Source organism: Colobus angolensis, unplaced genomic scaffold (genome assembly GCF_000951035.1).
Source record: "Colobus angolensis palliatus isolate OR3802 unplaced genomic scaffold, Cang.pa_1.0 Scaffold1, whole genome shotgun sequence".
Taxonomy (NCBI): domain Eukaryota; kingdom Metazoa; phylum Chordata; class Mammalia; order Primates; family Cercopithecidae; genus Colobus; species Colobus angolensis.
The window spans coordinates 11,699,953-11,722,337 of NW_012110918.1; the positions used below are offsets into that span (position 1 = coordinate 11,699,953).

The 22,385-nt window shown below is 57.9% G+C and overlaps 2 protein-coding genes across 2 annotated transcripts in view; both read left to right on the plus strand.

Annotated features, from left to right (window-relative positions):
* Positions 1 to 15,860, plus strand: part of UNK (unkempt family zinc finger) — a 53,381-nt gene extending 37,521 nt beyond the window's left edge. The window contains exons 2-16 of the mRNA XM_011947338.1: positions 616 to 825; positions 3,216 to 3,392; positions 3,559 to 3,689; positions 4,178 to 4,313; positions 4,863 to 4,980; positions 6,281 to 6,365; positions 7,869 to 8,011; positions 8,429 to 8,629; positions 9,190 to 9,255; positions 9,727 to 9,901; positions 10,782 to 10,883; positions 11,018 to 11,206; positions 13,547 to 13,728; positions 14,333 to 14,590; positions 15,620 to 15,860. Coding sequence (XP_011802728.1) covers positions 616 to 825; positions 3,216 to 3,392; positions 3,559 to 3,689; positions 4,178 to 4,313; positions 4,863 to 4,980; positions 6,281 to 6,365; positions 7,869 to 8,011; positions 8,429 to 8,629; positions 9,190 to 9,255; positions 9,727 to 9,901; positions 10,782 to 10,883; positions 11,018 to 11,206; positions 13,547 to 13,728; positions 14,333 to 14,590; positions 15,620 to 15,775 — 2,329 coding nt within the window. The 3' untranslated portion in view covers positions 15,776 to 15,860. The remainder of the gene's footprint in view (positions 1 to 615; positions 826 to 3,215; positions 3,393 to 3,558; positions 3,690 to 4,177; positions 4,314 to 4,862; positions 4,981 to 6,280; positions 6,366 to 7,868; positions 8,012 to 8,428; positions 8,630 to 9,189; positions 9,256 to 9,726; positions 9,902 to 10,781; positions 10,884 to 11,017; positions 11,207 to 13,546; positions 13,729 to 14,332; positions 14,591 to 15,619) is intronic.
* A 5,206-nt stretch (positions 15,861 to 21,066) lies between these two features.
* The window catches only part of LOC105505268 (RING finger protein unkempt homolog), a 3,850-nt gene continuing 2,531 nt past the window's right edge, over positions 21,067 to 22,385 (plus strand). Inside the window, exons 1-2 of the mRNA XM_011933057.1 lie at positions 21,067 to 21,243; positions 21,848 to 22,262. Coding sequence (XP_011788447.1) covers positions 21,073 to 21,243; positions 21,848 to 22,262 — 586 coding nt within the window. The 5' untranslated portion in view covers positions 21,067 to 21,072. The remainder of the gene's footprint in view (positions 21,244 to 21,847; positions 22,263 to 22,385) is intronic.

Sequence of the window (22,385 nt, forward strand, 5' to 3'; positions counted from 1 at the left end):
CCCCAAGCACAGATCTAGGTAGTGCTAGGAAATGTCTCTGGGTGGAGGCGGGCAGACAGGACGGTAATTACTGAGTCAGTAGGCCCGAGGGATGCCTTGTGACCTGGGCTTTCAGCTTCAGAGCTGAAAAGCCTAAGTGCTTATCTGCAGATTCCTCCTCTCAGCCCACAGCCCCAGCTCATGCTACAGGCAAGGCCTGCAACAACAGGCAGGTGGACCTGGGTAGCAGAGGCCTGTAGAGTTTGGCAGAGGCGCCTCATGCTCTTGTTTGCAGCCCTTTGCCTGTGATTAGTGGTTTGGCTTGGGAAACCTTGGAAAGGGCTCAGAGAACCAAGCTGCTGATTAACGCCACAGCTGGTCAACACAGCTGACAGCTGACCACTGAGGCCCCTGTGGTCTCTGGTTCCTGCCTTTCAGGCTGGTGTGGGACTGGGGTGTTGGTTTGGATCCTAGAGCTGAGGTGTAGCCTTACAGCTCTGGGTCTCTCCTGGTGTCCCAGTGGAACTAGCACCCCAGAGCAGGGCCCTCAGGGGACTTGGCAGCTAACTTCTTGCTGGGAAGCAAGAGACTTTATTCTCTGCTCCCGGCCTGCCCCACGTGGGGCTCTCTCTGCAGGTACCTGAAGGAATTCCGCACGGAGCAGTGCCCACTCTTTGTGCAACACAAATGCACGCAGCATCGGCCCTACACCTGCTTCCACTGGCACTTCGTGAACCAGCGGCGCCGCCGGTCCATCCGCCGTCGGGACGGCACCTTCAATTACAGCCCTGACGTCTACTGCACCAAGTACGACGAGGCTACAGGCCTCTGCCCGGAGGGCGACGAGTGAGTGACCCAGGCTGTCCTCAGGAGCCCCGTGTCTCCTTCTGGGTCAGATGCCCTCAGGGTAGGCTGGGCAGATTCTGGGAAGCCATCCAGAGGACTGGTTGCAGCCCAGCCCGTGGCCCGATCCTGGGCTCAGACCCCACCATGCCTGGCTGTGGGCTGTGGGGAGGTGCCATTTCCCTTTCCCACTTTTAGGAAACCTAAGACGCCTTTCTTTCACGAAGCCTAAGGGCCCACATCTGAACCCCGGAGGCTCCCTGGCCTTTTCTCATCCTCCCATGGGGATCAGAGGGCGCCTCTCCCTATCCGGGCGGTACACTTGCCACATCCCATGCGGTTCCCACCAAAGCTGGCTGTTTAGAGAGAGCACCTCACTGGTGCCCAGGTTTGCTGACCCTATATATCTTACTGCAAATCTCTGTAGAGAAATAGGGCACAGCACTGACAGACATAGGAGGTGCCACACCTGGGAGTGTCACTGATGGAACATTCACTGACCCTGCTTGTCTCATAGAACCTTCCCTACGTCAGCCTTCTTTCTTTTTTAAAATTTGTATAATTGTATTTATTTAGACAGGGTCTCCCTCTTTCCCCCAGGCTGGAGTGCAGTGGCACCATCCTCGCTGCACCCTCAAACTCCACTCTGTTGCCCAGGCTGGAGTGCAGCGGTGCGATCTTGGCTTACTGAAACCTCCGCCTCCTGGGTTCAAGTGATTTTCCTGCCTCAGCCTCCCAAGTAGCTGGGACTACAGGCGTGCACCACAACATCCGGCTAAGTTTGCATTTTTAGTAGAGACAGGGTTTCACCATGCTGGCCAGGCTGGTCTCGACCTTCTGACCTCAGGTGATCTGCCCTCCTTGGCCTCCCAAAGTGCTGAAATTACAGGCATGAGCACTATACCCAGCTTCAGTTCATTTATTTTATTTTATTTTTTTGAGATGGAGTCTTGCTCTGTTGCCCAGGCTGGAGTGGGCACCTGCCTCCACTAGCACTTCCATGTCAGCTCACTGCAACCTCCACCTCCTGGGTTTAAGCAATTCTACCTCAGCCTCCCAAGTAGCTGGGATTACAGGCGCAGGCCACCATGCCCGGCTAATTTTTTTTTAGTTTAGTAGGGATGGGGTTTTGCCATGTTGTCCAGGTTGGTCTCAAACTCCTGACCTCAGGTGATCCACCCGCCTCAGCCTCCCACAAGTGCTGGGATTTACAGGCGTGAGCCACCGTGCCTGGCCATGATTTAAAACATTTTTAATTTGTAGAGATGGGTTGGGGGATGTCTTCACTGTGTTGCAGGCTGGTCTCAAATTCCTGGCCTCAAATGATCTTCCTGCGTAGCCTCCCTGCTGGGATTGCAGGTGTGAGCTACTGGCCCGGCCTAGCACCTCTTTCTCACAGAGGCCCAAGGCTTGCTGACCCTACCCCTAGCCTAAAGAAGCACTCAGGGGATGAAGGCTGTACCTGGGTTTTGAGTAGATCATTTGCTTCTCTGATGACCCCCAAGCCTGGGCAGCATTTGTTCTCCCAGATGTCTGTCCTGCCCAGGAATGCCAGGCCCTGTTGGGCCCCATTTAGGCTGCAGGCAGCAGCAGGGCAGTTCTCTTACCCCGCAGGAGGGCTCGCCATTGCCTTCTATCTAGTGTACCTTCCAGGCCATAGTGAAAGCCGTTCAACAGTTAGGGAAAGGCCGGGCACAGTGGCTCACGCCTGTAATTCCAGCACTTTGGGAGGCTGAGGTGGGCGGATCATGAGGTTAGGAGATCGAGACCATCCTGGCCAACAAGGTGAAGCCCCGTCTCTACTAAAAATACAAAAATTAGCTGGGCATGGTGGCGTGTACCTATAATCCCAGCTACTCAGGAGGCTGAGGCAGGAGAATTGCTTGAACCAGGGAGTCGGAGTTGCAGTGAGCCAAGATCGCACCACTGTACTCCAGCCTGGCAGCAGAGTGAGACTCCGTCTCAAAAAAAAGAAAATAAGGCCAGGCGCGGTGGGTCAAACCTGTAATCCCAGCACTTTGGGAGGCCGAGACGGGCGGATCACGAGGTCAGGAGATCGAGACCATCCTGGCCAACAAGGTGAAGCCCCGTCTCTACTAAAAATACAAAAATTAGCTGGGCATGGTGGCGTGTACCTATAATCCCAGCTACTCAGGAGGCTGAGGCAGGAGAATTGCTTGAACCAGGGAGTCGGAGTTGCAGTGAGCCAAGATCGCACCACTGTACTCCAGCCTGGCAGCAGAGTGAGACTCCGTCTCAAAAAAAAAAAAACAAAAAAACAAAACAAAACAAACAACAACAACAAAAAAACAGTTGGGGAAAGGGCAGGGGGTAAACAGGGAAGCCTAGGCTGCGGGCAGCAAAGTTGAGTGACCCCCACTACCATGTTCCAGGTGCCCATTCCTGCACAGAACCACAGGAGACACTGAGCGCAGGTACCACCTTCGTTACTACAAAACTGGAATCTGCATCCACGAGACAGACTCAAAAGGCAACTGCACCAAAAACGGCCTGCACTGCGCTTTTGCCCACGGGCCCCATGACCTCCGCTCCCCTGTCTACGACATCAGGTGGGCTGGGTGCTGGGCTGGGCTGATGGCAGTAGGCTGGGGTCCAGGGCAGGGGCCTGGCGGCTGATGACGGTGAGTACCTCAGACTGCAGTGGAGGGCTGGCACTCTGGTTCTTGCCCTCTCATGCCCCCTCTCCACCCTCTCTGTTCTTTCCTCTCCTCCCAGGGAGCTTCAGGCCATGGAGGCCTTGCAGAACGGCCAGGCCACAGTAGAAGGGAGCATAGAGGGCCAGTCGGCTGGGGCTGCGAGCCACGCCATGATAGAAAAGATCCTCAGCGAGGAGCCTCGGTGGCAAGGTACCGGCATCCACGCCTCGGCCGCGCCCTCCCTGTCCTGCTCATAGCTGCCCTGGGGATTTGGCTCACCACCACCTACTGCCTGCTGTAGCCGAAGCCCTGACCTGACCCACATCCCACCCTACACCCACCATTCAAAAGGCGCCTCCAGGGGCGTTTTCTCTGACACATCATGTTCCCAAGATCCCCCCAGGTTTCATATGTGCACAGGCACGTACGTAAGTGCACATGCAAATGTTTTCAGCTCTGCAAGAGTGCCCTTTCACCCTGTGAGCTGTGAGTGTCTCTCTGACGGACAGCATCTGTCGTCCTTGCTGCACCTGGGGCTGTGCTGTGGCCTGGGAGGAGGGGCCCTACTCACATCTCGCAGGGGCCTCCTGTCTTGGACTCCTTCCCAGTGGCTTCTCCTTCCCTCCACTCCAGTCCTGCTAGTCTTGGGGTGCTCCAGCTCCTCTCACCTGACCCCTGCCCTCTGGCCCCCTGTGCAGAGACTGCTTATGTGCTGGGGAACTATAAGACGGAGCCTTGCAAGAAGCCCCCGCGGCTGTGCCGCCAAGGCTATGCCTGTCCCTACTACCACAACAGCAAGGACCGGCGGCGGAGCCCCCGGAAGCACAAATACAGGTCCTTTGGCCCCAGGAGGCCAGCCATGGGAGGGAGGAGTGGCAGGGAAGGGGTCAGACAGAGGCTGCTCCCACTGTGGCTCTCTGGGAGGAGGGGAGGCTGGTCCTGGGGATGATAGGATCGCAAGCCCAGGGCCCAGGGGAGGGCATAGTGAGGATGGCTGGACAGTAGGAGCCCAGCTTCACCTCCTGCATGAATGAGGACCCTGGTCAGACCGTCTCCGAGGCCCCACCGCTTCTGATCTTGAGGGGAATGTGTTGGATGAGGACCAGGCCACAGTGTGGACAGTGTGGTTGTGGCTCTAGCCTGACCCTACTTGGGCTAGTGGGAGGGCCTGGCCGAGGGGAATCAAACAGTATCCTTTGTGGTGATGTGGCCAGGCTGGGCCAGAGAAAGAGCTTCGCTTGTGGCACCAGCAAGGCCCTGCCTCTGCAGCTGGTCTTTTACATTTCTGTGCCCACGCCTATAAGGCTGGGTCCAGGTGGCACCCACTAGGCTCCGATCTCACCCTCTCCTTTTTCCATCTGACCCCACCCTCTTGTTGGCCAGGTCATCTCCATGTCCAAACGTCAAGCACGGGGATGAGTGGGGAGACCCTGGCAAGTGTGAGAACGGAGACGCCTGCCAGTACTGCCACACCCGCACCGAGCAGCAGTTCCACCCTGAGGTGGGCCCCACAGCAGGGTTGGGGGGTGGCTTTGGGAAGTAAGGAGAGGCAGGCGGGGTCAGTGGAGATGTTGGCAGAACCTATCCTGATGCCATCCTGGAAGAGGGACTTGTGGCCACCGGCTCTCCCCAGGCAGTGCCTAGAGGAACCCCACACGCTGAATTTGGCATCTTCTATTCTGAGCCCATACTCAGCAAGCAGCCCTCTGCTTCCAGTTCTGTGTCCCCCAGGCCTCCTGACAGGGCAGGTGTAGATGGGGTGGGGCGACCTGGCCACTCTGGGCTTTCCACCACTCATGGTGCTTGTAATCCAGTGACTCAGGATTGAAAAAATAGGACCAAGCATGGTGGCTCATGCCTGTAGTTCCAGCACTCTGGGAGGCCGAGGTGGGTGGATCACTTGAGGTCAGGAGTTCACGACTAACCTGCAACATGGTGAAACCCCATCTCTACTAAAAATACAAAAATTAGCCAGATTTGGTGGCAAGCACCTGTAACCCCAGCTACTTGGGAGGCTGAGGTGGGAGGATCGCTTGAACCCAGGAGGCGGAAGTTGCAGTGAGCCAAGATCACGCCACTGCACTCCAGCCTGGGTGACAGAGCGAGACTCCCTCAAAAAAAAAAAAAAAAGGGCTGGGCGCAGTGGTTCACGCCTGTAATCCCAGCTCTTTCGGAGGCCGAGGCGGGCAGATCACAAGGTCAGGAGATCGAGACCATCCTAACACGGTGAACACAGTTCCCCTGCCTTCTGTCCCAGTGAGGTAGCCTGGGCCATATCAGTGTGCCTAGGTTTTGTGTGGGGTTCAGAGAGGCACCTGCAGTCCCTGCCCTTGGTGTTCCATGGAAGCCATGACACCCTGAAGTAGACACGCGGACAGAAACTACCTTATGTAGCTACAGACAACAGTGGAAGGTTACTTAGTATAGGTCGCAACCCAGGGTATCCTGGCAGGGGTCACATTGGCAGGGGTGGCTGCCTGAGATTGTGGCTCTCTCAATGCCCAGGAGGCACACTCAGAGGCACAGCCCTGGCCATGCCCGTGAGTGGAGAGTTGCTGGGGGATCCCTTTGGGAGGGCTGGTGGGACCTGTGACCCCAGAAGGGAGGCTGTCGGTGACAGTGGGGAGTGGTGGTGGGCTGCCTCAGGAGTCTTGAGTAAGAAGCTGGTAGGGAGGGACATAGTGGAGGGGAGGGGAGGGGCCGGGGACACAGGGCAGGAGGTGACTAAGCTGGGCGGAAGGGGAGCCTGCCCAGCCTTCCCTCAGGGCCTGAGCCTGACCCGCCTCTGCTCTGCCCTCCAGATCTACAAGTCCACCAAGTGCAACGACATGCAGCAGTCGGGCAGCTGTCCCCGAGGACCCTTCTGCGCCTTTGCCCACGTAGAACGTATGCTGTTCCTATTGCCCCAGGGCAGTGCCCTCTCCCACCCCTCCCTCCCTGGCCCGCTCAGGCTCAGGCCGGGGATGGCCCCTGGCAGTACGCCCTGCACAGGAGTTCCGGCCCGCCAGCAGTGGGCCTTGTCCCCACTGGAAGCTCCATTCCCCCAGCTTTCTGGAAGTAGCCTCGACGGCCTAGAGGTTCCAAAGTAGTGAGGTAGAGACTGCAGGGATTGTCCCCCTGGTTGGGCACTTATGGTTCCAGGGAGGGTTGAGGCACTGTGCCTTCCATAGCTGACTAGGCAGATCCCACCAGCCACCCCATGTCATACCCATGACAGATATCACTAATGGAACATGGAGCTCTTCTCTGCTGAGTGCTGCTCAGGCCTCTAGAGCAGAGCTAGCCAGTTATAATATAATGCAACCCCCATATTATATAAACCTCATGTCATTTTAAAGTTAAAATCTTTAAGCACGTTAACAAAAATAGCAAAATATGAAAATTAACTGGGCATGGTGACACATGCCTGTAATCCCAGCTACTTGGGAGGCTGAGGCATGAGAATCACTTGAACCCAGGAGGCGGAGGTTGCAGTGAGCCGAGATCGTGCCACCACACTCCAGCCTGGGCAACAGAGTGAGACTCTGTCAAAAAAAAAAAAATTGTTTTTAATTGGAAAGTATGTTAAATTAATTTTAATAACATATTTGTATGTAGCCCAATATAAAAGGTTATTATTTCAATATACAAAATTATCAAGACATTTTACCTTTTTTTGTAGTAAGTCTGTGAGATCTGATGTGCATTTTAATGCCGACAGGATCTTTCCATTCAGACCAGCCTATTTCAGGTACTCAGTAGCCACGTGTGGCTTTCGGCTGCCTTGTGAGACAGTGTGGGTCTGGATCCTCAGCATGATACTGTGGGCCGCCACCAGTCTCAGAGACAGAGCTCTAGTTTGTACCTGCTAACACCTCTTTCCACGCCAAGATACTGCCCTGGGTCTCCTTAACCTCTTTCCAGGCTCAGGCCCTATCACTGAGATGAGAATGGAAAATAAATCGAGGGCCTTGGGAGGGAGAAGCATATTCTTGATGCGGAGGTGGTCCCCGGCCGTGGGCATTGGGACCGCCTGGTTAGGACAGCATAAGGAAGTGATTCAGGCTTTGGAGTTGTGTGGATCAGCGTTCAAGTCCCAGCTCTTGTGTTTTTCAGCTCTGTCACTTTGGTGGGTTTACCTGACCTCTCTGAGCCTCAGTTTTCTTGTCTATAAAACAGACCATGTTACTGGTATCTTCTGGTCACCGTGAAGATTCACAATCACTGCAAAGTGCTGGCACAGCACCTGGTACACAGTAAATGCACAGACATGGCATTACTAGAGATGTCGTAGGAACCTTCCCTTTATGTGCAGGGGGATTCGTGGTCTCCTTTGGAAGGGACCCAGGAGCATTTTTGGAGGGACAGAGCTGGCTCGGGCCTGCTGACCCCTGCCCCTGACTCTTGCAGAGCCACCCCTGAGTGACGACCTGCAGCCTTCCTCAGCTGTGTCCAGTCCCACCCAGCCGGGTCCCGTCCTGTACATGCCGTCTGCTGCCGGAGACTCGGTGCCTGTGAGCCCCTCCAGCCCGCATGCCCCCGACCTCAGTGCCGTACGTGCCCATCCTGGGGAGTGGGTGGGCACCATGCCTGGCAGAACCAACACTTGCCTCCTAGGCCCTTTCCGCCTGGGCTTGGGAGGTCATCCTGGTATTTGTCCTCGGGCCAGGGGGCTCTGTCTTTTCCATCTCAGCATTCTTCGTCAAAAGCCCAGGCACAGGGGTGGGGCAGGGCAGTCTCCAGAGCCTGTGCTGATGAGCCTGTAGGACTGGTGGCAGGGACACAGGCTGAGGTCACCCCCCCTTCCCTTGTGAGCTTTGGGCTCCCAGAGTGGTTGCTGCTGCTCGTTGGCAGATTAAAGTGGAACTGAGCGCCTTGAAGACTCCCTCTGAGGAGGGTGGAGGGCGGGCCACACACCAGCCTGCACTGTGCCCACGGGCCCACTCCCTCCCTCCCCTCCTTCTCCACAGCTCCTCTGTAGAAACAGCAGCCTAGGCAGCCCGTCTAATCTCTGCAGCTCCCCGCCGGGCTCCATCAGGAAGCCCCCAAACCTGGAGGGCATTGTCTTCCCCGGGGAGTCTGGCCTGGCCCCTGGCAGCTATAAGAAGGCTCCTGGCTTCGAGAGGGAAGACCAGGTGGGAGCTGAGTACCTGAAAAATTTCAAATGCCAGGTAAGGGATGAGGGAGGCAGCAGTGAGGTTAGCCTTCTCCTGCATGGGGCAAGAGAATCTTGGAGGAGTGTCCTGGTCCAGCTATGGGGAGGATGACTGGGAGCTAGGACTCCATTGTCCTCGGCCTCTTCAGGACTGAACAGAGGGAGCATTTGCAGCTGAAGACAGGAAGGCTGGGGAGGCTGCACAGCCTTCCCGGGGCCGCAGAGCTGGTTAGGAGAGAAGCCGGATCCCGCCTGGGTGCGGTCCTTCCCCTGTCCTGAGCTGCCTTCATAGAAAGGCAGGGTCTGGGGGAGCAGGACACAGGGGTCCCTAACTGGACCTGGAGAGAAACCTTCTGGGCTTACATGAGGCCTAGTGTCACCTGGAGGAGAAAGGCAGCTCCCTGCTCAGGAGAGGGGAAGAGAGTAAGGGTGGGGAGGAAGAAGGGGCTGTGTGCATGTGAAGAGGGGTTGCATGTCTGCCACCACCTGCCCCCTGCTACCTGCAGCCTCAGGGTCAGATGGACTCAGGGACGCCCCAGCACCACATTCACCCACTCCCTGAATTTTCTCCCTCAGGCCAAATTAAAACCCCACTCTTTAGAGCCCAGGAGTCAAGAGCAGCCTCTGCTTCAGCCCAAACAGGTATAGAGCTCTCAGCCCCCTTCCTCCCCTCTGCTGTGGACAGGACTGGCCCAGGACCCCAGGAGGCTTTGGGGAGTGGGAGGCACCACTTTCCCCGAAAGCTGAGGGCAGGACTAAAGTGGGGTCCCAGCCACAAATCTAGAGGGTAGGGGGTCAGGCCCTGGAGCCCCTCACCTCCTAGACTCAGTGGAGAAAGTGTTCCTGGAGCCTCTGCACTCTGCCAGGCCCTGTACTTGCTTCTTTCTTCCCTGCTACAGGATCGTAGGGGTGAGCGGGCCTGGCAACCTCCGCACCTCCAACTCCATGCTCTCGGCAAGGTGTCGAGTGTGCCAGGGCCCATGTGGGCATGGGGGCACCAGGACTAGAGCTGGCACGGGCCATTTCCCTTGTCCCCAGCCCCTCTCCAGCCTCTCGTCCTGGCCTCCATATGCAGGCCTCCCATTGCCTCTCCTTTTCCCTCTCTCGTTGCAGGACATGCTGGGCATCCTCCCCGCAGGCAGCCCCCTGACCTCAAGCATCTCTTCTAGTATCACCTCCAGCCTGGCAGCTACCCCCCCCAGCCCAGTGGGCACCAGCAGCGTCCCCGGCATGAATGCAAACGCTCTGCCCTTCTACCCCACCAGCGACACGGTAGAGTCAGTCATAGGTAACTAGGCCATTTCTGTTTGCAGGCCCAGGACTGGGTCTGGGGTCAGAGACCCCCCAGTCTCTGAAGCAAGTCTCAAATCAGCACACCAGACCCCTTAGATATCTGTCTTGGGAAAATCAGGGGGTGGGAACTCTGCGTCCTTCGAGCTAAAGGGGAAATGACCCCAAGGTGTAGGGCCAAGACTGGCCCTTAGAGCTCCTTTGCGCAAATTAGAAAGAGGTGCCTTTTCCCCTTGGCGAGTACAGTCTCACCCCAAGACGTGTCATTCAGTCCCCATTCATCTCACTGGTGTCCTTGTGTAGTGAACACCCTGCACAACGTTCTCAGAATTCCTGGTGCTAGAAGTTGGGACTCCTTTCTTTCAGTCCTCATTTCTAGGTGCCTGCTTTGTGCCAGGTCCTGTGGCAGGCACTGAGGAGACAGATGACAACGTGCTGCTCCTGCCCTCTAGAGGGAAACTTCCCACCCAGTGGACGTGTGTCAAGCACCTGCTATCCACCAGCCACTGAGGGCCCGCAGACCCGCCCACCCCACTGAGCCCGGGGCTGAGACCCTCGAGTTGTAACATCAGGGGACAAGATCCCTGTCTGAGGCAGGGACCCTGGATGGGGATATGATTCCTCCTGGAAGTGTCAAAGAAGCATTCAGAAAGGAGAGGCATTTGGGTTGGACATGACTGGCAGACGGCATCAGAGGTCAAGAGTCAGGATAGGCATAGGAAGCAGCTGAAGGAAGGGCACTTGGGAGAATACAAGGGGCTTGGGAGAATACAGACCCAGCGTAGCATGGGCGTGAAGATGCAGCGTGGGCAGGAAACGAGGTGGTCAGGGTCAGATGGGCCCTCGGGAGGTCACGTCCCACTCTTCTCTGTCCCTAGAGTCTGCTTTGGATGACTTGGACCTGAATGAGTTTGGCGTGGCCGCCCTGGAGAAGACTTTCGATAACAGCACAGTGCCCCACCCAGGAAGCATCACCATCGGTACTGGGTGTGGGTGGGCGGGGCAGCCTGGAGGACTCCTCGGGTTCCCGCCTGGCCCAGGCCCCTTGCTCCATGTGGCCCGGCTGGCTTCCGCTGCCCTCACCCAGCCCGCCCTCCCCGGGCCTCTCTTGCAGGCGGCAGCTTGCTGCAGAGCTCTGCGCCCGTGAACATCCCCGGCTCCTTGGGCAGCTCTGCCTCCTTCCACTCAGCATCCCCGTCCCCTCCTGTCAGCCTCTCCTCACATTTCCTGCAGCAGCCCCAGGGCCACCTGAGCCAGTCGGAAAACACATTTTTGGGAACCTCAGCATCACATGGATCTTTGGGTAAGAGGGGGAGTGGTTCACTGAGAACTGGGGCAGCAACCTGGGCCTTTAGGTGGTGCCTCTGGCCACCCCGTCTATGGCCTATCAGCCAGGCTTGGGGTTAGGGCAGAGGCCTTGGGCCAGGAGGCAGAGTGAGACTCCTGTGTGTGTGACCCTAGACAAGTGATTGAGCCTCTCTGCCTTAGTATCCTGTGCTGTGAAATGGGTATAATGGCAGCATCCGCTTCCTAACATTGTTGCGAGCATTGAATGGAGTAATGGGGTTGAAGTGCTAGGCACGAGGCCAGTGCAGGTGAGAGAGCAGGTGTCTCAGTGTCGCCAGGGCTGGGCCTGGTCTCTTCCAAAGCATGGTTCTGTTCTGCCCAGTCACCCCAGGCTCCGAGAGGCTGGCTCACACCAGCCAGGTTCACAGGGGACCAAGGGAGAAGCCAGACAGGCTAAGCCCTGGCTCTGGGTACCCTTCCTGCCAGGCAGAGGCTCCAGGGAGGCCCTGAGCTGGCCCAGAAGGCTGCCCACAGAATTAGAATGGTAGGGACTGGGGGTTTCTGAGGGCACTTCAAGGTTTAGTGGCTAGAAGAATGGCACAGAGGCCTGTGCCACCACGGGTCAGCTGTGCCTCTCCTCTGGTGTGTGTCGGGATGTTCCTGAGGGCAGGATGGGAAGCACATGGCACCACGGCTCTCACTCTCCCCCAGCAGCTGCAGAGACCAGGAGCTCCCTCCCTGGGAGTGCCAGCTTTTGCTCAGGCCCAGGGACTGAGCCCTTCAGAGTTCTCATTGGGTGTGGTGGCTTCCCTTATCTCATTCCTGATCCCAGAACAGCATGTGGATTTCTTAGCACCTTCCAGTGTTACGTTGATTCTGTCAGCTTTAGGTGCTTGGTGGTGCATTTTTCGGACTTGCCCCATATTCGGGTGGAATCTTTTTTTTTTTTCAAGATAAGGTCTCAGTCTGTCACCCAGGCTGGAGTGCAGTGCAGTGCAGTGGCGTGATCGTAGCTCACTGCAGCCTGGAACTCTTGAGCTCAGGTAATGCTTTCATATCAGCCTCCTGAGTAGCTGGGACCACAGGCATGCACCACCATTCCCGGCTTCTGGTGGCATCTTGACTTAGCTCCACTTACTGGCCACACACTCCTTCCTGTACCTTTTGACTGTTGAGCACAGGTATATTGATACAGGCGTGAGTGCAACAGTCCCTGCTGTCCAACAGCTGTGGCCATTGTGGGACGCAGAGGTGTCCAGCCATTGGGATCCTCCTGAGAATTGTAGAGGGGCCTACCTGGACCGCAGAGTCAGGAGAGCTTCTCCGAGGGAGGAGGAGAGATGGGTGGGACAGGAGAGCTTGCCACAGGGCTGGTCTCATGTGGGTGGAGTGACCCTGACGTCTTCCTCTGGGACAGGGCAGATGGCTCAGACAGTGCATGCCACAGGTCCCCCCACAGGACCAAGTCCCTCCTCTGTAGGTGCCCTTGTGTGGCTCAGAGAGCCGAGCAATAATCTTAAATCTGGTTCTGGAACATCCTGGTTAGATTAGTGGGAAAGGGAGTAAGGAAGAAGTCACCAGAAACTACACGTGGGCAGAGTGAGGCCAGAGGTGGATATGGGTCCTTCTCAGAAGCCAGGGGCTGTCCTGGGGGCCAGAGCAAGGGGACCTGATGTTAGTGAACATCTGTTGAGCAAGTGAGCAGAAGACAGCTGGGTTGGCTGTGCATGCGGCGTAGTTGACTGGAAAGCATAGGCCTTTGGAACCACACTCCCTCTCTGTGTCCTAGCCCTACCACTTAACAACTTTTGTGATCCTTGGTAACACATTTTATCCAGGGTCCTCGTCTGTAAAACAAGGGGGATGGCCCCAAGGCTCCCTGAGCTCTTCCTGCCCCAGCTCTGCCATCCGATGAGGCTCTGGCCTGTCTTCCCCTTTATCTCTTCCTGGGCCTCACATCAGGCTGCAAAAAGGCCCTGGCGTAAAAGTGAAGCCACAATTATAAATTGCCACTATCGGGGGCCTGGGACTACTCCCACATGCAGTACTTCCTGAGTCCCCTGAGTTACCCTGTGAGGCCAGCGATGGGAGTCCTGTTTCCCACATGAGAATGCTGAGCTTCAGAAGTTGAGTGGCACCAAGTAGCAGGTGGCACTCAAGATTAGGTCTGACTCCGCCCATGCCACCTGCACCTTCACAGCCTTCCTGTCCCTGTAAAATTCTCTGGCCTGACACTAGCTGGAGCCTTGCACACCCATCCAGTGGACAGCCAGTCCCTGGAACCCCTGAGGCAGGGCTGGGCAGGGCCTGGGCCCAAAGCCCTCCGAAGCTCATGTTCTTCCCCTCCCTGGGGCAGGTCTGAACGGGATGAATAGCAGCATCTGGGAGCACTTTGCCTCTGGAAGCTTCTCCCCGGGCACTTCCCCTGCTTTCCTATCAGGGCCAGGGGCTGCTGAGCTGGCCCGACTTCGGCAAGAGCTGGATGAAGCCAACAGCACCATCAAGCAGTGGGAGGAGTCCTGGAAGCAGGCCAAGCAGGTACCAGGCCCCACATCGGCCTTCCCCAGTACCTGGTGGCATCCAGCCCAAAACCTTCCTTCACAGAGCGGGCGTGGGGTAGGGGAAAGCGGGGGCTTGAAGAACAGAGCAGAAACTAGTTTTGTTCGCTCGCTCTCCCCCTGGGAGGACTTGCCTTGCCAGTCAGGACCCTGGGTGGTTACTGTTGTTGCAGGCTTCGAATTCCCTCTGCGAGCTGCTTGTAGTCTGTCCCAGGACCACCTGCCTCCTCCCAGTAGCCTCGCCTCTCCAGGGTTCCAAGTCCAAGGTTCTGGGTTCTGAAATGGGCCCCCTGTCCAGCTGCAGCCGGCTACCCTATGGGTGCTGGCCAGAATCCCAGCTCTACCCTGTGCCCCCTGCTGTGCTAGGCCCAGGCCCCTTTCCCCGGCCACAGAGGGGAGAGTCTCCTTTAGGTCCTGAAACCTCTGTGCAGACAGCATCAGCTTCCTCCCTGCTCTCCTCCTAGACAGCCAACCCAGCTTCCCAGCAGGCCCCACAGCCAGAGTGGCCCCCCGAGAGATGGTGCTCTCTGGGGACAGGGGGCAGGGCAGGGCCATTGTGATGAGACTATATGCTGGGCCCACAGGCTTGTGATGCCTGGAAGAAAGAGGCGGAGGAGGCTGGTGAGCGGGCCAGTGCAGCGGGCGCCGAGTGCGAGCTGGCCCGGGAGCAGCGGGATGCACTGGAGGTGCAGGTGAAGAAACTCCAGGAGGAGCTGGAGCGGCTACACGCAGGGCCCGAGCCCCAGGCCCTGCCCGCCTTCTCTGACCTGGAGGCACTCTCACTCTCCACCCTCTACTCCCTCCAGAAGCAGCTGCGGGCCCATCTGGAACAAGTGGACAAGGTCAGCCCAGGTCAGGGAGCACTGGGTAGGGTGGACAGTGGCCTCAGCCAGCGCTTGGACTCTGACCTGGTCCAGGCTGCTCCGGGGACGGCTACCCTCCTGAGAGCCTCTGCCCAGGACTGGGCCAGCACTCAAAAGGCTGGCCTGCTGGGAGTGGGTGAGGAGAGTGCACTGAGGAACATGAAAAGGCTGGAGGTGGCCGGGCGCGGTGGCTCAAGCCTGTAATCCCAGCACTTTGGGAGGCCGAGACGGGCGGATCACGAGGTCAGGAGATCGAGACCATCCTGGCTAACATGGCGAAACCCCGTCTCTACTAAAAATACAAAAAACTAGCCGGGCGACGTGGCGGGCGCCTGTAGTTCCAGCTACTCGGGAGGCTGAGGCAGGAGAATGGCGTGAACCGGGGAGTCGGAGCTTGCAGTGAGCTGAGATCCCGCCACTGTACTCCAGCCTGGGCGGCAGAGCGAGACTCCGTCTCAAAAAAAAAAAGAAAAAAGAAAAGGCTGGGGGTGAGGCGTATCGGTGCCACCCCAGCACCCCTGGGGGCAGCCCTGACCAAGCTGCGCTCAAATGCCTGGGCCCCAAATGCGTCCTCCTGTATACCCTCCATGGAGCAGTGGACCTTCCAGTGAGGCCCCCAGGTCTGCTGCTGGGTCCCAGGGGCCAACGTGACATGGTGGGAAGAGCTGTCTTTCCTCTGTTCTCGGGCAGCCAGGCCCCCAGGTGTGGCCCTGGTCATGTCTCAGCCCTTTCTGGGCCTCATTTTCCCCATTTGGGGATTACAAGGTCAAATGAGACTGGGTGAAGCCTCTGTGAGGGGTGGGCGTTGTGGCAGCCTGGCCACGCGCCATGAAGAGGTGGACGCTCAGCCTGCTCTCTCACCTGCCAACAGGGGTCTGGGAGCACACTGTTGAGCTTGGTGCCTCAGTTTCCCCATCCCAAGGGGGCTGAAGTGAGGATCAAGGGAACTCCTTGCTCAACTTGGGGCCAGACCCATGGATGGTGACCACAATGCCCCTTTCCCTGCAGGCCGTGTTCCACATGCAGTCGGTGAAATGCCTTAAGTGTCAGGAACAGAAGCGGGCAGTGCTGCCGTGCCAACATGCTGCGCTGTGTGAGCTCTGTGCTGAGGGCAGTGAGTGCCCCATCTGCCAGCCTGGCCGGGCCCATGCCCTCCAGTCGTGACCCTGCAGGCCTGGCCCAGCCTGGCCCAGATCTTCTCACCTAGGACTTTTTAAAGTATATATATATATATATATGAATATATATATATATATGTGTATGTATGTATGTATATGTATATGATTATGTATATGTATACATTTCGGTATGTGTGCAGGTATGCGTGGTGGTGTGGACAGTGTCTGTGTGTATATCTGTACATAGATATAGACACACACTTTAAAAGACTTACCAAGCACTTTTTAAAAGAAGAAACTATTTTGCAGTCCTCCCCTACCCACTCCCTGCCCTTCCTACCGCAGAGACGACATCCCCTCTTCTCCCACTGGCCTTTTGGCAGATAATCTGTTTCTGTCTCTTTTTTAATGTAGGAACTAACTATTTTTAACTTCTTCCTGGGGTCTGAGCAGGGAAGGGTGGGACTGGAAGGCACTAAGGGGAGGGGAGAAGCCCTCAGGGCAGGCCCTGCTCCCCCTACCTCCTTGCCAGGGCAAGGATGGAGTGTGGAAGATGTGGGTCCCCCAGAGCAGGCCTGGCCCCCAGCTGTGAGGGCCTCAGGGAGGCCTGAGGGGTTGTGCTGGGGGTCTCAGCTGGCTTAGCTCCTAGGTTTACCAAATGTATAGTCCTGGGGAGAAGAGTAAGGGCTGGAGGTCAGCGCTGCAGGGCCAGCCCCACTCCCGACACCTGGGCCCTTGAAGCTCCTCGAGGGGCAAGGCCCAGGAGTTCCAGCCCTCAGGTTCCTGAGGGTCCACCCTCAGTCCTCTCCCCCTGGACTCCCCACAAGAGCCTCCTGGCCCCAGGGCCACCTACCAGGCTGGCACTCATTCTATGACCTCCCCACCCCCCCGACCACTACCGGCTGCCCCCAGCTCTCCCTGCCCCCTCCCCTCTCTGGCAGCTAGCAGGGCAATTGGCGGGGAGGAGTGCAGACTGAGGACCAAGGGGGCCCAGGCCCTGCCCTCCTAGCCGGAGGGGCTCCGTATGCATTCCTTGGTGCTCTCTGAGTGCAGCTGGTGTCCCGCCCTGTTCTGGGCGGACGCCTGTGTGCGTGTGTGTGTGCCTGTCCAGTGTATATTGTGTCTTAGCTTCCATTTTAAAAATTGTTCTGTACAGAGAGAGATGCAGCAGGGGCGGGAGGGCAGAGTGGGCAGAGGGGAGCAGCCGCACCCCCAGCACCGGGAGTCTGGGGTAGGAGCAGGAGAGCTGAGAGGGTCTGGTCCTGGCCCAGGCTCCCCCTTGGGCTCAGCACGAAAGGGCTTTCAATGAGTTAAGTGAAAACTTTTTCCTTTTTTACAAAAATGCAAAAATCAACAAAGCTCCAAACCTATTGGAAATAAAATATGAACTTGCAGTGGTAGCTTGTTTACATGGGGGTGAGGGGGAGTGGGTCCCAAAAGAGGGCCTCTGAGCTATGAGGTGGGCCAGGAGCCCTGCCTCAGCCATGGAAACAGTTGGTGCCCACATCCCTGAGGTGTGGTAAGGCAGCTGGAGAGGCCTGGAAGCTTCCTGGACCCACTGGGCCCCAAAACAGTTCAAGTGCTTTCCGACCTAGCCTAGGGGTTGATGACACAGGGACACTTAGCCTTGGACACAGAGGCCTCCAGGCCCCAGGACTCTTTAGGGCTGTGTGGTTAGCAGTGACTGGCAATAGGGCCCCTAATTGTTTCTCAGAGGAACAGTGTCTTCCCAACTGGGCATGGTGGTGCATGCCTGTGGTCCCAGCTACTAGGGAGGCTGAGGTGGGAGGATCACCTGAGCCCAGGAGGTCCAGGCTGCAGTGAGCCGTGATTGCACAGCTGCCTCCAGCTTGGGTGACAGAGTGAGACCCCATCTCAAAAACAAAAACAGAGGCCGAGGTGGGCAGATCACCTGAGGCCTGGCCAACATGGTGAAACCCCATCTCTACTAAAACAAAAAAATACAAAAATTAGCCAGGCGCGGTGGCAGATGTCTGTAGTTCCAGCTACTCAGGAGGTTAAGGCAGGAGGATCCTTTGAACCCAGGAGGCAGAGGTTGCAGTAAGCTGAGATTGCACCATTGCACTCCAGCTTGGGTGACAGAGTGAGACTCCCATCACAAAAACAAAACACCCAGTGCCTTCCCATTGGGATGATTTGCTGGTGGGGCCCAGAGGCAGTCCTGCCTTCTGCCTTCTTCCCCCCACCCTGCCCCTGAGGGATGAGGGGTTGAGGCTTAAGAGGCATGTCCTCCCTCCCACCTCCTCAGCTAGGCCGTGCAGTGGGGGAGAGAAAACACCCCGGTGGGATCCTCTTTGCACGGTCTCAGGGGCCTTGGACGTCATCTCAACTAACCTCGTCTCCTCTCCTCATCTTGTGCAGACTCAGAGGTTCCGACACGGAACCAGGGTCACACAGCTAGGATGACGTGATGACCAGGCCTCAGGTTCTGACCCCCCAGGCAGGGTAGGGACCCAGCTCCTCTATGCCCTACTGTCTCAAGAGCAGCCCCTCAGCCTCAGTCTGCACCCTCGGGAGGCCCCTGCTCACTGTGCTCCCCTGAGGAACAGGTCCCTGTCCTGGGTGTCGCCACAGGAACTGGTATGCCTGGTGAAGCGATGTGTGCGAAGCCCATAGCCAAAAGTCACCCTAACCCTGCCTCTGCCTCAGTTATTCCCACACCCACGCCCGCTTTGTAGCTTCTCTAAGGTAGGGGTAGCTCAAGGTCCCCTGAGGGCTGAGGAGGAAGCTACCTGGCCTGGCTTGCATTCCAGGCCCCACTGTAGCCCAAAAGTATATTTTAAGAGGACAAAGGATTGGTTTTTATTATTTTTTTTGCTAAGAAAGTTTCCAGGTGGCAGGTGCTTTCTGGGGAGGAGGCATGCGTAGTAGACACAGCGGCCCAACTGTCCTTTCTGCTTCCGTCTGTCCGTGCTAGCCCCGCCACCTGCCAGCTCTTGCTCTCTGAGCCACAAGGTTCTTGGCTCCAGGCCTCCTGGCCTGGATGCTGGCAGCCCCTGGGGAGAGGACCCAGGCTCCCTCTAGTAATGGCCACCACCCTCCCCTCAGGGCAGCTGGAGCCTCCTCTTTGGCAGGGTCCCCCTCCCTTCCCCAGGAGACTCTGCACCTGTTGCCCTGGTTCCAGTGAACCTGGACCCCACCCCAGTGGCTGGAACAGGAAGGCCAGGAGGCAGATGGGCCAGGAGGCAGATGGGCCAGGAGGCAGATGGCCCGATCCCCTGCCCACCAGAGCAGCTTTCCCGAAAGGGGGGCAGGGGCAGGGTTTGCTCCCCCTGGTGCTGGGGTGTGGTGGAGACATTGCAGCCAGGGCTGGAGGCAGGCGGGTGGGAGTAGAGATGTCGCTGCTGAGCCCCCATCACCGTGGAAGGCAGGGGGTTTGCACTCTGGACGCTCCGCATGCTGGGGCTCCCCAGGTGTCAGGCCAGGCTGGAAGGCCATGCTGCGACGGGGCCTTGCAGGTCCCCACCAGGGGACAGGAAAGCCCTTGCAGGTCCCCACCAGGGACCCAGCCCCACCGCAAACCTCTACGCCTACGGTGCAGGCCGCAAGGCATGTTGGGAGGCCTGCTTGGCCCGGTGCCGCCGCAGCCTCACAAAGACCTGGGCCTCTCGGTCACCCTTCCGGCCCTCCAGCAGCTGTAGGATTGGGTCCCCTGCGGAGAGAGGGGTTTGGGGGTCAGATGCTGGGGGAGAGGCAGTGCCTGGTGGTGGCAGGGAAGAGTGTGGGGGGGCACAACACTGCCCTATCCCCCCGACCACCTGGAAGGAAACCAGTGACAGACCCTCGCCAGCCCAGCTCAGGAGGTGGACAGACGCATCCGGTCGCGTAACAGACAGAGTGCTGCTGGGACACTGACCCGACTGCAGCGAGGGGCTGAGACGTGCCTAAGGTTTGGCTATTACCTTTTTTTTTTATTTGAGACGGAGTCGCTCTGTCGCCCAGGCTGGAGTGCAGTGGCCAGATCTCAGCTCACTGCAAGCTCCGCCTTCCGGGTTCACGCCATTCTCCTGCCTCAGCCTCCTGAGTAGCTGGGACCACAGGCATGCACCACCATTCCCGGCTTCTGGTGGCATCTTGACTTAGCTCCACTTACTGGCCACACACTCCTTCCTGTACCTTTTGACTGTTGAGCACAGGTATATTGATACAGGCGTGAGTGCAACAGTCCCTGCTGTCCAACAGCTGTGGCCATTGTGGGACGCAGAGGTGTCCAGCCATTGGGATCCTCCTGAGAATTGTAGAGGGGCCTACCTGGACCGCAGAGTCAGGAGAGCTTCTCCGAGGGAGGAGGAGAGATGGGTGGGACAGGAGAGCTTGCCACAGGGCTGGTCTCATGTGGGTGGAGTGACCCTGACGTCTTCCTCTGGGACAGGGCAGATGGCTCAGACAGTGCATGCCACAGGTCCCCCCACAGGACCAAGTCCCTCCTCTGTAGGTGCCCTTGTGTGGCTCAGAGAGCCGAGCAATAATCTTAAATCTGGTTCTGGAACATCCTGGTTAGATTAGTGGGAAAGGGAGTAAGGAAGAAGTCACCAGAAACTACACGTGGGCAGAGTGAGGCCAGAGGTGGATATGGGTCCTTCTCAGAAGCCAGGGGCTGTCCTGGGGGCCAGAGCAAGGGGACCTGATGTTAGTGAACATCTGTTGAGCAAGTGAGCAGAAGACAGCTGGGTTGGCTGTGCATGCGGCGTAGTTGACTGGAAAGCATAGGCCTTTGGAACCACACTCCCTCTCTGTGTCCTAGCCCTACCACTTAACAACTTTTGTGATCCTTGGTAACACATTTTATCCAGGGTCCTCGTCTGTAAAACAAGGGGGATGGCCCCAAGGCTCCCTGAGCTCTTCCTGCCCCAGCTCTGCCATCCGATGAGGCTCTGGCCTGTCTTCCCCTTTATCTCTTCCTGGGCCTCACATCAGGCTGCAAAAAGGCCCTGGCGTAAAAGTGAAGCCACAATTATAAATTGCCACTATCGGGGGCCTGGGACTACTCCCACATGCAGTACTTCCTGAGTCCCCTGAGTTACCCTGTGAGGCCAGCGATGGGAGTCCTGTTTCCCACATGAGAATGCTGAGCTTCAGAAGTTGAGTGGCACCAAGTAGCAGGTGGCACTCAAGATTAGGTCTGACTCCGCCCATGCCACCTGCACCTTCACAGCCTTCCTGTCCCTGTAAAATTCTCTGGCCTGACACTAGCTGGAGCCTTGCACACCCATCCAGTGGACAGCCAGTCCCTGGAACCCCTGAGGCAGGGCTGGGCAGGGCCTGGGCCCAAAGCCCTCCGAAGCTCATGTTCTTCCCCTCCCTGGGGCAGGTCTGAACGGGATGAATAGCAGCATCTGGGAGCACTTTGCCTCTGGAAGCTTCTCCCCGGGCACTTCCCCTGCTTTCCTATCAGGGCCAGGGGCTGCTGAGCTGGCCCGACTTCGGCAAGAGCTGGATGAAGCCAACAGCACCATCAAGCAGTGGGAGGAGTCCTGGAAGCAGGCCAAGCAGGTACCAGGCCCCACATCGGCCTTCCCCAGTACCTGGTGGCATCCAGCCCAAAACCTTCCTTCACAGAGCGGGCGTGGGGTAGGGGAAAGCGGGGGCTTGAAGAACAGAGCAGAAACTAGTTTTGTTCGCTCGCTCTCCCCCTGGGAGGACTTGCCTTGCCAGTCAGGACCCTGGGTGGTTACTGTTGTTGCAGGCTTCGAATTCCCTCTGCGAGCTGCTTGTAGTCTGTCCCAGGACCACCTGCCTCCTCCCAGTAGCCTCGCCTCTCCAGGGTTCCAAGTCCAAGGTTCTGGGTTCTGAAATGGGCCCCCTGTCCAGCTGCAGCCGGCTACCCTATGGGTGCTGGCCAGAATCCCAGCTCTACCCTGTGCCCCCTGCTGTGCTAGGCCCAGGCCCCTTTCCCCGGCCACAGAGGGGAGAGTCTCCTTTAGGTCCTGAAACCTCTGTGCAGACAGCATCAGCTTCCTCCCTGCTCTCCTCCTAGACAGCCAACCCAGCTTCCCAGCAGGCCCCACAGCCAGAGTGGCCCCCCGAGAGATGGTGCTCTCTGGGGACAGGGGGCAGGGCAGGGCCATTGTGATGAGACTATATGCTGGGCCCACAGGCTTGTGATGCCTGGAAGAAAGAGGCGGAGGAGGCTGGTGAGCGGGCCAGTGCAGCGGGCGCCGAGTGCGAGCTGGCCCGGGAGCAGCGGGATGCACTGGAGGTGCAGGTGAAGAAACTCCAGGAGGAGCTGGAGCGGCTACACGCAGGGCCCGAGCCCCAGGCCCTGCCCGCCTTCTCTGACCTGGAGGCACTCTCACTCTCCACCCTCTACTCCCTCCAGAAGCAGCTGCGGGCCCATCTGGAACAAGTGGACAAGGTCAGCCCAGGTCAGGGAGCACTGGGTAGGGTGGACAGTGGCCTCAGCCAGCGCTTGGACTCTGACCTGGTCCAGGCTGCTCCGGGGACGGCTACCCTCCTGAGAGCCTCTGCCCAGGACTGGGCCAGCACTCAAAAGGCTGGCCTGCTGGGAGTGGGTGAGGAGAGTGCACTGAGGAACATGAAAAGGCTGGAGGTGGCCGGGCGCGGTGGCTCAAGCCTGTAATCCCAGCACTTTGGGAGGCCGAGACGGGCGGATCACGAGGTCAGGAGATCGAGAC